At 41.1% G+C, this 21,705-nt stretch overlaps 1 protein-coding gene across 1 annotated transcript; it reads left to right on the top strand.

Moving 5' to 3' along the window:
- The first annotated feature begins 1,836 nt into the window (after positions 1-1,836).
- Positions 1,837-21,061, top strand: arhgap18 (Rho GTPase activating protein 18). Its single transcript, XM_084560501.1, has 18 exons — positions 1,837-2,956; positions 11,730-11,958; positions 12,387-12,510; positions 13,497-13,579; positions 13,771-13,920; positions 15,484-15,547; positions 16,016-16,134; positions 16,726-16,797; positions 16,964-17,057; positions 17,225-17,316; positions 17,566-17,643; positions 17,799-17,958; positions 18,070-18,152; positions 18,251-18,457; positions 18,661-18,795; positions 20,317-20,438; positions 20,600-20,655; positions 20,835-21,061. Exons 1-18 carry the CDS (start codon positions 2,823-2,825, stop codon positions 20,924-20,926), a joined length of 2,094 nt encoding a protein of 697 aa, XP_084416627.1. The 5' UTR covers positions 1,837-2,822; the 3' UTR covers positions 20,927-21,061.
- The last annotated feature ends 644 nt before the right edge of the window (positions 21,062-21,705 follow it).

Genomic DNA, 21,705 nt, shown 5'->3' with positions numbered 1-21,705 from the left:
CAAAATGTATGTGATATAATACATGAACTGCTGATTGACTTAGCATTTCTGTTCAGAACTGCGTAGACATTCATTTAATCTGAGCTCAGCAGATGGGGTGGGCGGCTTGCAGGGACAGAGATGAGCTGCAGTAAGTACGAGTTTCACTCACACCTAATTACCCGAGATTGAAGCTGTAGTGACGCTAGACGGTGCATTTTCAGACCATTTGAAGTTACAAAATGTAAGCCACAGCGGAAAAACTCCCAAGTGCACAAAAGACATGATATGTTAGACAGTTTAAATATTTATTGAAATGAATTTACTGTCATTTTCATTGAGGTGTTTTTCAGATCTTGTAAGTAGCCTTCGTCCTCATCAACTCTGCTGTCCTGTGTTACTTACCACATCAACAAATCATGCTTTCATTCCGTGGGAAGTCACGGGCCATAAGAACAAGGCCATATGAAGGATACCGTGAAGCAGAAAGAGGCACGAAAGTGAGGGATAAATAAGGGACAGATAGAAAGGTTGGGTCAGAGTAGTGGGAGGAAAGAAGATGGACTGACAGGGGGATCAGTGGTGGGGAGGAGCAGAACAATCTCATTGACCTCTGTGGCTAATCCACTCCTCACAGTGTGTGAGTGTTTTACCATCATGTCCCAGCACATGGCCAGTAGATCATGCTCTGTGAGAGACTGGTTGGACTGGACACAAACACGCACAGACAAGATGGTCTCTAGAATTGTACACTACCTTCTTATCAGGTAAGGAATTAGGACAACTTCCTCTTGAATTGGTATATGTGCAACCCTTTTATTCATTTTAAAAATAAGAAATATATCTGCCCTCCTTAACCCATGTGTAGCCTTTGTGTGCTCAAATTTTAGGATTACAAAATACTAGTATTGTCTCCAGAGCCAGTACATGTGGCTTCATGAATGCGCATGTTACCTGCTGTAAGTCGGCTGTGATCATTCGTGCTCAACACTATCCAGAGCTTTGATTTTGGTTTTCATAAAACAATGTGTTAGAAAATATCCAGAGATGTACATGGTATATTTATCCAAGAAGGTTATTTTTATTTCTGTTGTAACTTCACCTACTTCAATGGAGGAGGGAATGAAATAACTAGCATATTGACCATATTGAACAAACATGTTTCTACATTCAGTATATAGAAAGGAGGTCATAATGTTATGCCTGACCGGTGTACATGGTTGCATTATCCCTGGGAGGCTGTTGCTGGCAGATGTCTATTACTGATGTTACACAAATGTGAAGCCAGCATACATCTAGAGTCTTTCTTGGTGATTCCAGTACAGGACTGGTAGTACATCTCCACAGTGCATGTTTTTGCAACCATCTTTAAAACTCCCCTTGATAGTCATTGCTTCATTTTAAAAGTAGTTTTCTGCATCTGAATCTCGTGGTGAGGGTGTGAATCCAAATTTCTAAGATGGCGGTTCATAAGAACAAGAAGTCAAGCAGTAGACATTGGAGACAACAAAGCTACAGAGAGGCAGAAGGCGAAAACGTATCTCCACTGACCAGGATGACTGTCAGCTCATTTGAATGTCACTCAGCAATTGTAGGATGACATCAAGTGACCTACAAAAAGAATGGCAAGTGGCAGCTGGGGTAAAGCGAACGGTGAGAATGGTTCGAAACAGGCTCCTACCTCGGGGGTAAAGTCGTGTAAAGCTAGAAAAAGTTGCAAAAGACCACAGAGGACTGGACTAAGGTCATCATCCCTGATGAGTCTAGACGGAGACCTGGAGGGGCCTACAAGCACAGTGTCTTGTGCCCACTGTAAAATCCAGTGGAGGATTGGTGATGATCTGGGGGCGCTTCAGTAAGACTGGAATCAGGCAGATTCATCTTTGCGAAGGATGCATGAATGAAGGTTTTTCTGGCAGAAAACTTGCTTCCTTCTGCTCTGACACTGTTCCCCAACTCTGAGGATCAGTTTGTCCAGCGGGACAGTTCTGCATGCCACACAGCTAGGTCAGTCAAAGTGTGGATGAAGGACCACCAGATCAAGAAGCTGTCATGGACAGCCCAATCTCCAGACATCTGGGATGTGATCAAGAGGAAGATGCATGGTTACAAGCCATCTAACAAAGCTGAGCTACTTAAGTAATGGGGGTGTCATAAAGTCACCCAGCAGCAGTGTGAAAGACTGATGGAAAGCATGCCAAGATGCATGACAGCTGTGTCTAAAAATCATATTTGGGTTATTCCGCCAAATATTGATTTCTGAACTCTTCTAAGTTAAAACATTAGTATTGTGTTTAAAAATGACTATGAACTCATGAACTTTGTCATTTTCTGCAAATGAATGCTCTAAATGATGTTGCCAGTAGTTTATACAATAAAACAAAGATGTTCATTTTACTCAAACACACAGGGAAACTGATCTTCATTTTTTCCAGAGCTGTTTGTTGATGATTAATGGAAGCTCTCTCTCATTGGAGGACTGCAGCAGGAAGTAGTCAGCACCCTCCTAGAGCAGCTGGGGGCGCTGTCACATTTGAAACTTTGACCTGCGGTTTCGGCCAATCCCTGAGCTGCTGCTGTGTGTGTGTGTGTGTGTAATCCAGCCCTTGTCCTGCCTCAGAAAGCACACACAGAAGTTGGAAAGAAAGACGAGAACGAGGGAGACGGAGGGAACGGAGGAGATGTCAGAATGAGTCGGCAACATTACCGCCCGGCGATGGAAAACATCCGCACATAGATAGATAGAAAGATATAAAAGATATAAAAGTAGACTACCTATCGGTCTGCGATTGGATGACGGCCGTGCGGAAAACAGAAGAAAGAAGAAGAAACGGAGGAGAAACATGAGTCGGCAGCAGCACCAGTTTCAGGGAGTGGTTTTAACGGGTTACCACAGCAACGCGGAACTGTTGCCGCAAACGGGACCGTGTGCCTCCAGCTCTCCGCCAGACCCCGAGCCCGAGTCCTCCGTGCCCAGGTGGGAGATGTGTGAGTGTGTGAGGTGGAAACAGGCCACTTTATTAAAGGACAGTGTGTGTGTGGATGTAAGAGAGCAAAGGTCACATTTATAGTGACTTCTTCCTTATTTCTTTTTTTTAACTTGTATCAAACAGACTATCTCTGCTTTGTGTTGGCTGCATCTTGCTGGTGAACTTGACCCTGGTGGTAACCAGGTGAACCTTACCACCACATACAGCCTGTTTATTATTATTGTTATTATTTGACACCGCCCTTGGCCTTGGGTTATGTGTTTTTCCTTTACCACATTCCTAATCAGCAGGCTCACCTTGACTCTGTTACGCTGGTCCAGATTTTATAGCAGGACTTGCTGCACATCTAAAACTGATCTCCGTAACATAAAAAACATAACTCTGATCATTTGTTTACTGTCAGATACATAAAGAAGCCACCGTTATACATCCCTTTTCTCTAGTTTTGTATAACCTCAATCTGTGTATCAGTGTATGGATTTTGATTGTCAGTGAGTCAACTTGAAGACAACATTGTCTCAAATTAGAATCATTTTTACTATTTTATGACATTTTATAGACAAAGCAATTACGTGATAAAATAACTGATGAAGAAAAAAATAAAATTACATCTGGTTGCAGCATTGAATATGGGAAAAAAAAAAAACGCTTTCAAGTTCAAGTCTAAGTAATATTCAACTTTACGTCCTGTAAAAATGAACATAGTGATTTCCTAGTGGTTTATAGAGTTACTCCAGGAACGGTCAGAGTCATTGTTGAAGTGTCAAGCTTTTATAACCATAGGATCATTCAGAGGTGTGAGGAGATAACAGCAGGCACGCCTGGTATTTATTAGCAGTTTAAAAAGCGAGGCCACGAAGATGATTGAGTTGGTAAAATATGAAAGTACAGAAAACATAATGTATTGGTGTTGGACAGCCAGGAGTGAGTCAGTGGTCACGGATTAAAGGAGAGCTAATCTCCCAAAGTTACACAGAACTACTCAAATAATCTATTCATATTCGTGTCATGTTTTAAATCCAATATGAAATAATTTAAAATGAGGGGAAAAAAAGCATTTTGAGCCCAGAGCAATAATTCAAGAGCTGCTGTGAATGAACGGGAATTAGCCTCATATGGACACAACGGTGCAGTTCCACTCCTGTATTTCTAACAGAACGGACCTGTTTATTCCCCAGGCGGCGAGGCCTGCATGTGCTTACATTAACAAACAACTGCTGTCAACAACTGTGCTGTGGTAGAAGTAAACAATGCAGTCCTGGTGACATTCAGACAGACACACCTGCCCCTGTATGCGAAGTGTGTGTTTGTGTGTGTTCCAGATGGTTTGTCCAGCTAGCTTAAAAAAAAAAAAAAAAAAAAAAGCGGCATCACATTACAGCCTGCCTTTGTCTCACCTCCCACGGCAGTGTGTGTGCGTCCTGTCTAGGTAGGCTTAGTTTTGTGGTCATAGTTTCCCCTAGTCAGGAAATGAGAGACAGAGACGGACAGAAAGAAAAGTCCTGGCCTCGTACCAGCGGCTGACATCCGACCTTAGGACTCATATGTTGCAGGTTCATGTCTTTATTTGGTGAATTTCAAAGGAAAGGAGGTTTAGGTGTTCTGAGAAGGACTGAGGCTCTGTTGTGTTTTCCATTGTCCTGTGGAAGCTAATGCTCACCAAGTGTGTCTATTATGTAGTATGTAGCGGCCAGTAGATACATGGTTCAAATAAATATAGTAGTGTATAGTCAGAATAGCTCAGAGACACTGCTGCACAGGAGGTAAACTAATTATTGATTGCATATAAAGATGGACATCACCCATGGGTTTCCTCAAGAGGTGTTTTGAAGCTCCGTGTGATGGCTCTATCTGCTGCCATCTTGTTTGTGCCCTAACTCCTGGTTAATTAAAAAATCAAAAAGGTGGAAAGTAAGTGGAGTTGAGGTGGGAAGGTGACCCCAAGGCAGACAGCTAGTGACCTGTGATGGCACCCACCTGTCACTCAAAGCAACCACACCTTTAATTATGCATACCTTTAAGACTTAATACACTCAATATGGGCAAGTTTTATAAAAAAATCACCCTGTACCACTGACGTGGGGGAGGAAATTAGCTAATTTCTGCTGTGAAGTTGGACATTTTAGTATAGAGGTCTACAGTCACCCAAGCGTGTGTCTGAAGACTGAACAGGACAGAGGAGTATAAATTGATCAAGAGAAACGGATAACCCGAGAGGCAGAAAGATAAAAAAAAGACATTGAATACAGAAAGACTGACTAAATGGCCTCCAACAGATTCAAATTTCCAGAGCTAGATGTGTGAGGAACACATGACAGAGTGTTGATTCATCAAAACTAAAAGGCAGATGATATATTCAACCAGTGAGTGACTGCTGTGACCAGTATAACTGTGAGATACGGGGAACAGAGGCAGCTTCTGTGTTCACAGAGGACAGCTGACATCTGTTGATTTGAATGGAAATACCATTCACGCACGCGCACAATTCTTATCCTCTTCCCCTTTCCTCGTGTTGGCTTGCAGACTTCCTCGGCTGTTCATTTTTCTCATTTTGTTTGAAGTAACTAAACCATAAAAACAAATCTCATGGCTTAACACGTCCAAGAGCACTTGAAAAGATTCTGTTTGCACATTTCAGGAAATACAGTTATTTTCTTTGTTGCCGAGAGTCACTGATAAATTGAGCCCACTAATGTTTGTTTGGAATGTGTGAATAACAGAAACCACATGTCTGAATATAAAACCAGGACGTTTGTTCTTTCTTTTGGTACTTGGGAAACCAAATCCCCCTGTTTTCAGTCTTTATGCTAAGCTAACTAGCAAATGACCTCTTAGTGTCTTCTCAGATGGAAAAAAAAAAACAGCTATTTTATACTGTATATTTTTGTTTACCAGTGCTTTGACATATTAACAGCATATTAATGTCACAGCTAGTTGAGGTAAAACTAATGTTAGCTGCTTTTATATATCAGTGCATCTTAAAAAGTAATGACGCTGTGAAATCATTGAAGTGGTATTAAAACCTAACCTAACCTAAAATGGGAATACTCATGTAAAACAAATACTGAGCCCAGTATATACTTTCACCTTAAATCTCAACAACAAAAACTGTTCTGATTCATTTAGTTGTGAATTTGTGGTGTGAACATATCTTTTTAGCACTAGACTGACACTATAAACACACACACACGGGCCATGTTTGCTTAAATAGTCAACTGAGTTCACTTCCTCAGATTTTGACTCATATGCAGCTCATCTGTGCTGAACCCGCTCTTTGCTGACTGATACTGTTTCCTTCTATTCCTGTTTGCACCTCGAAGAGTCGGTTTTATTTTTACAGGCTGGCCTCTCTGTGCGAGCGCGCGCACTCACACACACACACGTCCACGCTCACTCCGTCTTTGTCGGCAGCTCTGGGCAGCTGATAACAGGTGTGTGGATAAAGGTACAAAGAGGAGAACAATCACACACAGCTGCAGCGCTGTTTCCCTTTGAAGGTTATTTGTTCATGTGTACAAGAAAGAGTTCTAAAGAGAAAATGTGTTGTTTTGGTCACAAGGGCAGCCCATCTGACCTCTGATTGTTTGCTTGTTTGCATGTTTGCATTATTAAGGCTTTTACATTTTATGAACTGGAATAGTCACACAGAAATACACAAGAGACACGCCTGATTGTGTTACTCTTTGCTGATTTTCACTTTCCTTACTAATCTGGTCAACGGAAATCATTGAAGCTGCAAAGGTTGATTTTTAACAAGGTTTCAGATATGTTTTCTTGCACTCTACAACTATAAGTAAAATGAGGCTGGAGTGTCTGAGACGATCATATAATGCAAAACGGTTGCCCCAGAGCCTTACTGTATTTTGTTTTTGTTGTGTATCTGACAGATTTAGACGGTTTCATAGTAGACATTTCTCACAGTCAGGAAAGCAAAGGTGTATTAACAATGGCTCAGTTTTGTTACGTAAGCTGTGACATTGAACCACAATGGAGATAAGAAGGACCTCCCCTAAGCGGAATACAAGAATCATTAATAAACCTGCGCTGTCAAAATGTCTACTGCCACTAAAATGCAGTATGCAATCTAAAAACAAATAGCATGCTGCAATTAACCCCAAATTTACCCCTCCTGACAGTCAGTGGAGAAGTCTGGTTTAGACCTTGCAGAGTTTTGGCCCAGATTATCTGGTAATGAGATTGTTTACAGATTGGCTGAACAGAGCATTTTCTCTCCTCTCTGCTTGATCTGGTGGGAACTCTGTTCACATTGGCAGTAAACACAAGTAACCTTGCTCTTGTAAAGACAATCATCTGCAGGGACTTTGAAGCTGAACTTGATGTTCAAAAGACCAGTTTCTTTATCCATCTCTGCTCATTTGTTTCTGCCTGCATTTGTCTTCCTCTTCTTTTGGGGTTTTTGGCAGTTTTGCCTATAGAGGACATATTACTGCCCTCAGCAGAGTAAAATGATTAACTACATCCTTACTTCAGATTCTGCTTGCTATCCACAGTGTTCATTTATTCATTAATCTTCTGTAACTGCTTGTCCTGTGAAGGGCCATGGGGGGGCTGGAGCCTATCCCAGCTGTCATCGGGCGAGAGGCGGGGTGCACCCTGGACAGGTCTCCAGTCTATCACAGGGCTAACACAGAGAGACAGACAACCATTCACACTCACATTCACACCTATGGCCAATTGAGAATCACCAATTAACCTAACCAGCATGTCTTTCCACAGGGAGAACATGCAAACTCCAAAGTCCCCAGTCGGCCGATGGATTAGAACCCGTGACCTTCTTAATGTTCCGCCCATCCACAGTGTTATCACTTCCTAATTTTCCTAAATATAGTGCAAGCCAAGGTGCGTTAATCATGCATTAAAAAAGATAAAACAGTAAAATTGACAGTTTAAATTGTTCTTTCTGAAGAATAGACACCTTGTGTGGACCAGACCAACTATTTTCTTATCCACACTGGTTTAGCATTCTATTTTCACTGCAAATAGTATTACAAAGTTACCCCAAGATTTAGTTTTCGTCTTCCTCTTCTTCTTCTTGGTTTGATTCTCCAACCTGCCTATGATTCCTCTTACATTTTCAAACTGTCATGTAACATCATCAGTTTGTATCATACGATTCCACATGTACGCTTTAGTCAGATATGTGTATCTATGACAGATGTATGTTTATCTTGCTGTTCTCTTCTCTCTTTCTTCTGTCTGTACCCGGCTGGCCTTAGGCAGATGGGTCCCTCCATATGAGCTGGGTTCTGCTCAAGGTTTCTTCCTGTTAAAAGGCAGTTTTTCCTTGCCACCGTCGCCTTCAGGCTTGCTCTGGGGGTTTCAGGCTGGGTTTTGTAAAGCGTCTTGAGATGATTTGTATTGTTATTGACACTATATAAATAAAATTGAATTGAATTGAATTGAATTTATTGGCAGTTGTAGGTAGGTGCATTACCGCCACCTACTGGACTGGAATGTGGAACGGAACATTCACGGCAAGTTGTTGGTTTCATCACAGTGTCCATTTCGTTTACTCTCACTTCCCTGTAAAATCACGTTGGCTGGTGTATTTAGTCTGAGATGAGGCTGATTAGTTTTGCAAATTATTAGACAAATAAAAATGTTCTCTGATGGTGGCTTCAGATGAAAAGCCAGTTAATTGCCAAACTCTTGGCATTCATCCTGCTAAATTTTAACTTTGTTTGCCATGCTGGGATCAGACACCTCTACCTTTTACTTCAACCAAAGATAGTCATCTTTAGAGAATAGTTCAAATGTAGGATCATTGTGAAGACACTGGATTGAGCTAAATCGAGTTTACTGTGAATGAAAAACAAACTCTGCTTAATGTCTCCAATAATTTGAACAACCAACACTAACAAACCTATATGTGTGTTTTAATATGTATGTGTTTATTTGCTAATCTTTGATTTATGGTTCAGTCCAACTGTTGTTCGTACTGAAGCTCTGGATGTAAATGATTAACTCATGCCGTCAGTTTGTGTGTGTGTGCGCCGGGTTTAAATCTGCTTCCAAGTTAAATAAATCAGCTCAAGTAGACTGTAGAGAGGGAAATGTTTTCGGCGCTCCTCGCAAATGAAAACATTTCACATGGTGAGGCTTTCAAGGTGATGAACTTACACGAGGTGAATGACCTGATATGTAGTTAGTGTTATTGAACAGAGCTTAGACTAAACCCCACTGGGAGCCGGGAGGAAGGAGAGGAGATGACACCAGACGGAGAAAGAAAACAGGAAAATAGTGCTCATCAGAAAGAGGAGAGAAGTTTTTTTCGGTGAGGTAGGAGTAGGAGTAGAGGAGTGTGAAAGAAATGATGAGTGGAACGAAAAAGAGAAGAGCTGCTAGTAAAACGTCAGATCAAAGTGTGTGTGTGTTTTATTGCTCTGTTAGTATGTACTCTGTATGTGTATGTGTGGCAGGAAGTCTGCTGCGGTATGTGGCCTTGGCTCAGCGTGAACCCTCAGAGTAATACTGCGCTGATAATTCCAATTTAATTAATACAGAACATCAGCTCAGCACTGTTTACGCTGACTTTGATTGATTCTTTTGCTCCATTTAATGTTAGCTAGATGTATTCCTTTATATTTGACTGAGCTACTGCCATTTCCTAGTCAGTGGGAAGTCTTGTTGTACATGTTTTCAAAATTTACAGCGGCGTGTTATCCCTTACACATGTAGCAGCATTCAAGTAACTGGTTAAACAATGGTCCACCGTTTAGGGAGAGTAGACGGTATATAAATGTTTGTCTTAACACCTACTAGTCCAAGAAAAAGAGAACCATAGCTGTGTCAGACCTTTTTCCTTTGCCTTTGCTCACTCCTCTCCACTGTGGAAAATGTGGATTGTGTTTCTCATTTTTCCTTGCTGATGTTCACTTTGTTTTTTTTAGAACGTAGTCCTTTTCCGAGTGTCTTTTTCCTGGTTTTTGAAGATTTGTCGTCTGCAGGAATAAGTGTTTTTTTCCTTTGTTCTACCATAATAACTATTGCAAACCAACACGGTACGCCGTTTCACACACAAGTGATTTGAATAGGGAGTCTGTTGCGTGAGGTGTACTCTCTTGCAGAAAGATAATGTTACATGCATGTGGCTTGGAAGTTGAAAATCAGAACTCAAATCAGAACTCCAATATTCCTGGGTGTCTGAGAACCCTTGCCTGAGAAATCTGACTTGTGGTGGTGATTTTATTTTTCTCCCCCAGGCAGATATGGTGATCTGAGCTGACACTGAATGCTACATACTACATGCTGGCTGAGCAAACTTGTGTCATGAACTGCACTCTTTTTTAAACTTAAAATTCATTCATGCATTCATTCATTCATTCATCTCCTGTAACAGCTTATCCCGTGAAGGGTCGCGGGGGGGCAGGAACCTATCCCAGCTGTCATGGCCCAGAGGCGGGGTACACCCTGGACAGATCTCCAGTCTATCGTAGGGCTAACACAGAGAGACAGACAACCATTCACATTCCCATTCACACCTACGGCCAATTGAGAATCACCAATTGACCTAACCAGCATGTCTTTGGACAGTAGGAGGAAGCCAGAGTACCCGGAGAGAACCCATGCAGACACAGTCCACACAGAAAGGCCCCACTTGGCCGATGGATTCAAACCTGGAATCTTCTTGCTGTAAGGCATCAGTGCTAAATTTAAAGTTAACTTCTTAAATTTTTCTGTGAAACAATAAGATCAATTTAGTGACTTGAGGTAAACACTGATACATTCAGTTTCATTTGTTTCAGTGGCAGCTCTTTTACCTTTTAAACAGCCCCACTGACAAGTATACAGCTCTGTGTTTCTTCCTGACAATGTCTTTGGACAGGTGAGATTACACTGATGATTACCTCAACGTTGGATGAACGCTCTTGGAAGCAACCGTTCAGTTTTCATAACTCTTCCAAATACCTTGAGGCATTTTGGTGAGATGATGTAATAGCAGTTTTTGGTTCTTTCAGGTGTTGTAACTTCAAGTGTTACTAAATGCAGTATTTGCAACGGTACTGCCACCCTGCGTGTGAACACATGAATAAAGCCTATATTTCTCATTAGTAGTTGATGATTGACACGCACTAGATGTGGGTTTGATGATGACAGAGTGTATCTATCACCTTATATGGCAGGCTAACTCTGTCTGCTCTGATGCATTTTTGTGCTGTAAATCTTAGCAGTAAATCCTGGCTCCACATGTCATCAGTAACCTGTTTACTGTCATAGGGTCAGATAAACTTTTTAATGAGAGCCTTACCCTTATTGCATGCAGTCACGCCAGGCTATGATTAGCGGTTCGCACAGTCTCGGCCAGCCTAGGCTAAATATACATGTTGGCAGATGTTGACCTCATTAGTCGACTGGGTGGGAATTCACCACGCTGCTGATTTGTTTTTCTGTAGAACCTGTAGCTGACTTCTGTCTCTGACTCAGCCACATGCACCTTTTGCAAAAGCTATTTCTGATTGTCATGCTATTTAAGGAAAATGAAACCTCACTGCAAGAGCACATCAGCTCTCAATCTGACATTTATAATCTAGGGATAATTTTATGATAGGCGCTGGCATGACGTATTAGTCACTGCTAAACAAGGTCCAAAGTGCGCAGCCAACAGTTGCCAAGTATCACTTAAATGCTGCTAACATGTTTAATTCACAAGCTAGTATTTTGCCAAATAACCATCTGATCGCCAGATTTTGTATATTTCCACTGATGTTTCCTGTTTATATGTGTGTGTTCCTCCTGTAGCCGCAGAACGGGTCAGTACACTCTTCAGCAGAACCAGAACACGCCACATGGAGACAGACATGGACCCTCCACCACCACCGATAGAACGAAAACCAGCAGCGCTAACTCATTATCGCTCCCCAAACCAAACTCTATATCTGGGTCCAGGTCGCTGCCTTCATCCAGCCCTAAGCTTGGCTCCGGCTCCAGGCACAGAACCCGGTCCGAAACTGACCGCCACAACTCTCAGGTAGGCCGAGAATAGTTTGATGAAGAATTAATCGTGTTCAACTATTCCTTCTGTGTGGTCCCTAGCTGATGCTGGATACAACTTTTAATATTTTATGGCTCTCTGTGAGGATTCTTTTTTTGAGTCTCTCCCGTGTCTGCACTGGGAATGAAACGTGCTAGAAACATGGTCTGGGGTGTCTTTAAAGCCTAGATGGTTTATAAAAAACATGCGTAGGTGTGTTTGTTATCTGAGAACAGCTCTGCAGCCAGTTATAAACACCTTTGAGGCTTGTTCAGACCTGCTGCTGCAGTTATTCGGTATCTCTGTGCTTCACGTCAGTGAATATTAAACAACAACAGGACAGAAACTAGATATGAAACCAGAACGAAAACCTGTAACTGCAAACAGCGTAATCCTCATTTTCGTGTACCTGGGTATCTTGCAAGGACTCCCTGGATGAGCTACAGATGGACGACTACTGGAAGGAGGTGGAGAACATCACCAGCTCAGGAGGAGGAGGTGCAGGGAGGGGAGAAGTTCAAGAGGAGGAGCAGCAGAAAATTCCTGAAGGTAGGGCACTCGGACATACAGTAGATGACCCTCTTGTTTACCATCTGATAGTGTACATGTCAGTTTTGTTCTTGATTTAGAGCAGTGGTTTATTAAAATCTTCTGGCATACCCCACTTCAGAAGCCAAAACACTTCATTCATGTCCAACCTGCATTTTTTAAAATCATTACTAAGACTGAAAGGGGAAGCAGCTTATAATAAGAAGGATCCAAGCAGAAGTTTAGTGAAATAAAGGTCAGCACACTACCATCTACAAACCTTTGTTTGTTTTTTCCCTTCGCATATTCAAACAGCTTTGTTTTACTTCTTCCCAGTCATTCAAACCCCTCAGGACCTCTATGCTGCTTCCCAGTGTGAGAACCACCGATACAGGGGGCTCTACTTAGAGAGGAGATGAACATGAGCTTGTTTGGGCATGTGTGTGCTTCTGAAAGATTATAGATTAAGTGTAATATAAAACACAAAAACCTCTCAGAGGCGTCATCTGTAGTTGTTGTCTGTCTTCATATATTCTGTCTGCATTGTTTTATAGACACATAAACATATTAAATACCACACATTTTAAATTAGAGCGATCTGTAGTGATTCTTGCGACATGTAAGTACAGCTGTTTATCAAAAATCCCTGCCAGCTCCATACCTGTGCAGACTGGCTGCGTGCGGTGTTGCACATGAGGAATGTGACTCCTATGTATGCGTGTGGGGGGGCTTTTTATTTCTCAGTCGTACTTAGCCAGTTTGTGGTGGCTATTGTTCTCTAGAGTAAACGCTCTCTTCCTGTATAATATGTGTGCCCACGACTGTCTGTAGTCACTCCTTTTCCCCTTCCTGCACCTGTAGAATTGTCTTAGGTGCCTTGCTTGTGGACGTATAGAAGGTTAAATTTAAATTGTTGTTTTGTGTTCTTGCTTTTTATAAAGTGATTTCCTGCCTCCCTCCGTTTTATGTCATCCTCTTCCCTTTTCTACTCTCTTTGTGTCTTTCAGAAGGAGAGCAGGAGGAGGCATGGCTTACAGAGGCGGGGCTAGCACGGCTCTTTGACGATTCATTGGCTGCCGACCTGGATCAGGTGTCAATCATTTTTCACCTACTTAATTAGTGAGACCTGAGTCCAGGCTGAGTCATAGTTTATCAGTTAATGTATTCAGGTCAGATCTTTGAATGAGTTATATGTTATATCAGTCAGAATTACTGATAGAAAACAATATAGGCGGGCACTATATGCCTACTGACTCACATGTGACCCTGATCGATTGACAGGAAGTGGACAGTGCAGTGTTCCTGTCCACGCTCACCAGAACTCAGGCGGCAGCTGTAGAACGCCGCGTGGCGACGGTGCAACAGACGTTAAGGCGACGCAACCGGCAACACCTTCCTGATGTTCGGGATGTATTCGGACCTTCTGACAAGGTGGGGACACACACAAGTTAATGCAAACCAATTACATGGTATCAACATGTCCAGATTTCTGTGAAGATTCCCAATCATCCAGGTCATCTGAAATAACGTCAAAACAAACTCAGATGGGCTTGTTGAGTTTTTTCTCATCCATGTAGCTTTTAAATGACTGGTGGGTAGTTTAGGTTTTATTTATGAACACCTGTGGTAGGTGAACTCACGAGTCTGATACTGACCAAGCACTCACCTACGATTAGAGGAATTTGTTCGGATGTACCTGGGTGGTATCTTCTTTTTCACTGTAAATGGTTCTCTGACTGCCCCATAGCAGCTTTTTGGAAAGAGATTTTATGACTGTGTTGTAAGTAGTGGTGGTGTCTCAGCCCACCTTCCCTGTTTAGTAAGGTGTCATGTGAGTTTCAGGTGGGCGCCACCAACAGAACCTGAATAAAAACCTACTGTAAACTCTCCACCGGTCATTTAGAGCTGTAGAATCCACTTGGATGAATTCCTTTGTTTAAGCTTTGTTTTAAACATTTACAGTGGCTATGCTGCTTAACTTCGGACTGTAAACATTTGTCAGACTATTGTTTTTAATGAAGTATCTTGTAGGTATAATTCAGCATGTAAGAACTCATTAAAGAAATGGCTTAGTACAAGTCGAGTTGCTTTCTTTCTAGAGTGATTGAATAGGAAAATGATGCAGCTTTCATATCTGGATATGAAGCAAAAGTCAAGCAAATTTGATTAGCTTAGCCTAAAGAATGGATACAAAGATCTAACCTTTCTCAATAATTAACATATTGTGTCACTCTGGTTTAATCTATAAAAAGACAAAAAAATAAATAAAAATGCAGTTTTCAGATTACTTCTTGTCCAGATGTAGTAACTTTTGGGAGTGTTGTCATCGTCATGAGGTTGCTAGGCAACCAGTCTCGAAAAGACAGAGAGTCCAAGCTAGCTTCCCCCCCCCTGTTTAACTTAGCTTCCATGCTAAGCTAAGTAGCTGCAGACTGTTTTACAGCCTTATATTACAGACATGGTATCAGTTGTCCTATCTAAAGTGACTAAGTGTACTTCATTTCCCAAGATGCTTTTGGTTATTATGTTCCTTTCAAAATGGTCTTAATGAAAATCTGTCACGGATCGTCAGTAAGCCGTCATGATGAGGGACATCACTAAAAGGACACTGATACAAACCCTCATGATCTCTTCCTTCTTTGTTGGCCATGAATCACAAATCCCATCACAATACACAAATTCAGCACTTCCCTTTTTTACCTACCACAAAGTCAGTGGTCACAGTTTTGCTTCAGTAAAAAGTAAAAAGGTGCAAAGTATGTTATACAACAAAGTCAAGTCCTTTCAGCACGTGACTGTGTTAAGAGGATTTATATTTAGTAATAAAAAACATAACAACGATATGAGTAGATTTAAGTGCACTACTGCTAATCTTAACTACTTGAACAAAGAGACTCACAGAACTTGTCTATTAATTAACAGACAAGATAATAATTAACATGTTTCTGTGAATTTGTGGCTTATTGAACTTTAAGCCTTTTGTCTGTGTTCCAGGTTGAGGAGTCTCATAAGCTCAAAGGGGGAAGTGAGAATGGACAAAAGGATTCATCCTCAGCTGGTATGTGCAACATGTAGTGCTCCTAAAGACAAACCGAATGAGTCAGCTCGGAGAATGACAAACTAAGACCCAAGGAAATTTCTGCCTAGCAACTCCCACACATGCTACACAAGTAGCATACATACAACACAGCAGCGCTTAAGGTGTTTTTTTTTTTTTCTGCAGATAGTTAGAGGAAGTGCAATTTATGGCTCTGATTTATTCTGAATGTCTAGCTCTGTAATATGTCGAGAGTCAGGTAAAGCCTTAATTGGTGACTTCATTCACCAGTAGCGTAATCAAGGGGACAGCGAATTCATCAAGCCTTCACTACTTGCTCTTTCATGTCCAGTGACTTTAGGAGTAAACTTCACTAAAACACATTTAATTGTCCCTCTTTTTGTGTACACTTGCACTTCACCAGAATAAACACATTTGTACTTCACTGCGTGTGTGGTCGTACCTTTTATTTCTTTCATGTCTCCACAGAAACTGAGACAGAGCTGAATGTTGAAGTGGCATTTTCAGAGCAGGCGCTCAATTACAAGGACAACCACCAACGGTCGAGAGTCAGCACCAGCCGTAACGCACCTGACGACAAACTACCAGTGAGTCGCATGCCTGCACACTCACAGCTACGTGAGGGCCATATGCACATTAATGACTAAGAACTGATTCTATCTGTATTTTGTCATGCAAGCACGTTCAGAGCCATTTTAAATTGCTCTCTTGTTAATGGTTGGCGATTGTTTATTACCAGAGTATGCAGAGCTTCCTCAGGATTGTGTTTTTACTGCTCACTGTGTGAGAAATTGTTTTTTGTTTACATTGTGACAGTAACTTTGAAAGTTTCACACTATGCTTTGTAGATGTTTCATTGGTACATCCTGTGTCTGCAACGTTGTTTTCAAGTTATAGTTTGTTCAGGAAGTCTGAGCAAATTGGTCTGATAATGTGACAAGTAGGGAATACATGGACGTCCTCTAGCGACCTCTGGTGGATAACAAAGGGGAAACGGATCAGTTCCTCTGCTCCATGCTCTTATTATTAGAGTCCAATACAAGGTCTTATTAGACAATGTGCAGTATATTCAGTGTTACATTGTCTACAGTTCAATGTACAATAAATGCACAGAGGAATTAATTTGCCACTGTATTTATCTTTTTGTTTTTTCTCTCGCTTTATTTTTTCCTCTCTAGAACTTTAAGCTGCTCCGAGATAAAACGGGTCAGACCAAAGTAGGAGATCTGTCTCCTCTGGATATGAAAAAGGTAATTGTTTTGACAAGATGATCTGTGCGTGTATGTGTTTGCATGTCAGCGTATTTAGTGATCAGCTTATAAAAGATTAGTCAGCTGAGCTTTTCCAAAACACCGTTATGCGTTTGTATTGTTTTTGTACATACAGTGTTTTAGTCTGTCTTTAATGTTCTGTCAGGTGCGCAGACTGGTGCTCGTGGAGATGACTGCTCTGTTTGACACAGCTGGGATAGACCTGAAAGCTCAAAAATCTTTAAAGATTAAGATTAAAGGTACAGTCACACACACAGACTTGCACAGTATAAAAAAAAAAAAACAATAACTCAATAATAAAGAATTTAAAGACACATGCAGTACAAATTGCAGATTCACAAAGTAGTACAAAACTCGTATGTGTGTGTAGATACGTCTGTGTTTTACTCAACGTTTATTTGTGCAGATAGTGGCCTGTTTGGTGTTCCGCTTTCCACTTTATTGGATCAGGACCAGAGGCGGGATCCTGGGACCAAAGTGCCATTCATACTGCAGAGGGTGAGAAGCCCAGACAGTAACAGTGTCATTTTCAGACACGGACAGTTCAAAACCACAGCAAAGATGAGGGGAAATATTGTAATGCAACAACAGCAATAAAGCAGCCCATCTTACTGTATCTCCCTCATATCACAATTCAGTTTGCACACAATCCAACCACAGAACTGGCACTTCAACTTCAATTGTAGTCTTAACACTGTCTACTTGTGATGTTTGACCTTGTTTGATCTCATTCTCTCTTATCATTAGCTAATTACTCATATCGAGGAGGGAGGATTAGACACAGAGGGGTTGCTGCGAATCCCTGGAGCAGCCACTAGAGTCAAGGTTGGTTTAAGTTTTTGAATGAGAAGCTCAGAGACACACATGTCAAATATAAAAATGATTAAAGAGCTTTTGTTATCATGGCTAACTCGTTCTCAAAGATGGTAAAGTCATGCAGCATGGTCGACTGTTAGCATCTGTGTCTGTCCCAAATCCAGTCACTGTGCCAGGAGCTCGAGTCGTCTTTCTATGATGGGATGTTCTCATGGAAACAGTTGAAACAGCACGATGCTGCTAGCCTTTTGAAGCTGTTCATCAGGGAGCTGCCCCATCCACTCCTCACTGTCGAGTACCTCAACGCATTTATTGCCGTCAACAGTACGTGTACTATTTGTCCATGGAGTACTCTGTCTAATCACAAGAGCTTTACAGACACATAAAAGACAGTTACTGACACACTCACTCACTTGTACGTGTGTGTGTTGACAGGGCTCCCGACCAAAAAGCAACAGCTACAGGCTTTGAACCTGCTGATCCTTTTGTTGCCTGAGGCCAATCGAGATACGCTGAAGGTAGATGCACATTCAGTTTGAACGGTGGAACATTTTAACTTCAGTAAGTCATCACCTTATGAAACTTTTCTTATTCTAAATAACATTTCTGTTTTCAGGCATTGGTGGAGTTTTTCCAGCGTGTCATTGACCATCAGGCCAAGAATAAAATGACCCTGAACAATGTCTCTGTTGTCATGGCACCCAACATCTTCATGTTCAAAGGCTTTAGGTCCAAGGTTACAGAGCAACAGGAAATCTCTCTGGCAGCCAGCACAGCCAGCATTGTTCGGCTATTGATCAGATACCAGAATCTTCTATGGACAGTAAGACCAAACAGACTCCTTCAAACCCCTTTATAAACAAGTGTGCATTTGTATTGATGTCAACACATATAACATAATTTCTCAATACATCCTGGTTAGATGTAATTACTCACCAGGCGAGCATTTATTTCTCTAGGGAGCATGAAGGATGCTACAGTGTTCTAAGAGTGTCTGTGTTCTGTCTGTGTCACTGTCTCATGTAGATCCCCAAGTTCATTATGAACCAGGTCAGACGGCAAAACATGGAGAGTCAGCGGAAACAAAATAAAGAGAGAGCTGTACGGAAGTTGCTGAAGAAGATTACCACTGACAAACCATCTGATAAAGCTCTCCCTGAGGTACGATTTCGTCATCACACAGTAGCCAGTTATCTATTTTCAGAAATCACTGTTAAAAAAAACCTTCAGAGACATGTGATTATTTTAAAGAAACATCTACTGCAAATTTGGTTTTAAAGTTTGGGTAAACCAAATGTACTGTCAGTTCTGCATGGGCTCAAATTGGGTTGAAGATTTTCTGCTTGTAAAGCGATGTTCAGTTCCATACAAAGTTTGTAGTGGTAAAGCTGCCTTTGTAGACCTGTAAAATATATCTGCATGAAAAAAAATCTGTGTGCATGTGCTGCGGACAGATACGAAAACACAAAGCAGAAAACTGTGTGTGAAACAACACTCAAAGCTCCCACACTATATATGACATTGAGGTTACACACACAAATATTGACCTTGCTGTGACACTTGAATTTGACTCATGTTTGCTAGAATTACATGGACAATATTTCTTCAACACAACTGAAATAATACTGACTAGACACTTGATCTGAACTGCAGACGCTATATAAAATAATGTGACAAACTATAAGTCTTCATGCCCCAGACATTTATTAAGATGTAAGTTTCACCTTCATTCTGCCCAGTGTGGAGCACTGAATCCAGAAGAGGAAGAAAACAGCTCCTCCATCACTTTGCTTCCGCCGTGTTTTTGTCCCTCCCAAATACTTGTCAAGTCACCCGATGTTTACTCCATGTGTGGCAATCCACCTACATGTAGCCGCTGATGGCCACAATACAGTGTGTATTCAGTTTGTTGAGATATGGCGACATGTGGTGCTGAATAAGAATGTAATGAAAGACATCTGTAGCCTCCTGACTGTGATGGACTAAATATTGTCCATCACATTTATTTATTTATTTATTTTATTTCCCAATCTTTGAAACATAATAAGAACACTGAAAACATTTTTTGAAAAAAAAAGTTTTTATTTTTAAGATTGAATGAATTAAGATTCATTGAAAAGCCCTAAAAGTCCAATGTAGATAACAAAATGAGTTAATTCAGTAGTATGCAGTGGGTGGGAGATATTCAGGTTTACAAATGTCCTCCACAGAGGTCGAATTTGAACTACTGGTAGTCAGAAGGATATACGTGAAATCACTGGTACTCTTTATTTAAAAGTCACATAGGCGTCTGACAAGAGTCTAATGGATTGGTTGACCATCAATACCCTCATTAAACTTGCTTCTCACTACTAGTAACTCTTGCGTTCTATTTCTATACTCTTGAAAAACCGCTAAACCAGAGGACCGTCTGGATCTGTTCCTTCTTTCACATTTTTGGTGAATGAGTAACTATGGTAACACTTGACCTCGTGCTCTGAGCCCAGACAGTGACTTCAGTTTATTAAACAAAGGAGCAGTAAGTTATTCTGCATTCTTTGGTAGTCTAAAGTCCAGGTCTTAAGTGAGTGTTTGTGTGTTGATTAACACAATATCATGACATTGCTTATCTAAAATGTTTATGGCTGTGTGATTGACGGCGCTTTCTCCTCTCTGGTTCTGTCCGTGCATGTTTACGTCCAGGAGAGCTCACAAGGGCTTATTCGAGTCCAGGCGCCCCAGTTCAGTAAAGTTTATATGACAGTTGAGCTTACAGAAGAGCTGCAGGCTGCTGATGTACTTACACAATTCCTGAGCCGAGACAGGTAATGTGTAAACCTTACAGACGAGCAAACATATGTTACTTCTCTCAGCTATATGTGTGTATATATATATGTATATATATACATATATATATATATATATGGACCCTATTCATGTCTCCTTTCGCTTCCTGTCTTTCCTCTTTCTGTCTTTACCCTCCCAGTTCACTGGCAGTGAAAAAAGAGGAGCTGTGTCTCTTTGAGATTGGTGGAAACATCAGTAAGTGCTGCTCCCATTAAAGAGATTTTTATTCCTGGCTAGCAATTCAGCTAAGTGAGCCAACGGGCCTAATCATAAATCCGTCATAAATCCATCCTTGTTTTAGTAACTACAGTGCATGATGTCATTTGTTAAATATATCTCTCTTCCTGCTTTTCTCCTCGTCCTTCTCTTTTAAGAGGAGAGATGCCTAGATGGGGAAACCTATATGAAAGACCTCTTCAAGCTGAACCCGACAGCAGAGTGGGTCATCAAAGCTGCACAGCGATAGACCCTGGATGCACCAAATTATCACCACTACTACTGAGAAGAGATGTCACCTGTGGTTTCTGCTGCTTCTGGGTGCCCGTTGATCATTCATTTGTGGCAAACACATTTAGTTTTTGCAGAAAATGCAAATTGTCTTGTTGCAGTTTAAGAACTTATGTATGAAATTGCTTCTCTAGTTCATTGCATAACCACAATACCTAGAGGAGAATTATACAGTATATGCAAAAGCGACCTTGGATTTATTTTCTAATCCTCCTTAATACGATTTTTGGCCTCTATTACTAGCAGCCCTAAGTACAATCCATTTTCACAGGTGATAGAAAACCACTCATTTGGAGAGCTTGGAAGAATACTCTCCGTTTGTATACTGTGATTTATTGCATCTAATTGCCTTATTGTGTCTGCAGTAATAAGATTTAAAATATAACAATAGTTAAATCACAGTCTCTCATATATAATTTAAGCTCCATTTTCCTTTTATCTATTTATATTTTTTTATTAAAATCCGTAAATATATGTCCACATAACAGTAATATCAGAGTGCTTCACCAGGGAGGAACAAGCTTGGAAGTGAATGGGAATCCAAAGCTGAATGGGAAAAGGTGATGAACTGTTGGTTACATATATATTTTTAGCATGGCGTAAGTCAGGAAAAAACGATCAAAATATCTCTACTTCTGTTTTTTTTTTTTTTTTTTTTCTGTGATCACCACAGACCAGCCAGGGCACGCTATGATGACATCACAGTTTTTATGGTACTTCAATTTTCTGTCAAACCTT

This window comes from Chelon labrosus (assembly GCF_963514085.1).
Source record: "Chelon labrosus genome assembly, chromosome: 14".
NCBI classification, from domain to species: domain Eukaryota; kingdom Metazoa; phylum Chordata; class Actinopteri; order Mugiliformes; family Mugilidae; genus Chelon; species Chelon labrosus.
This window is presented reverse-complemented; position numbering and strand designations above follow the sequence as displayed.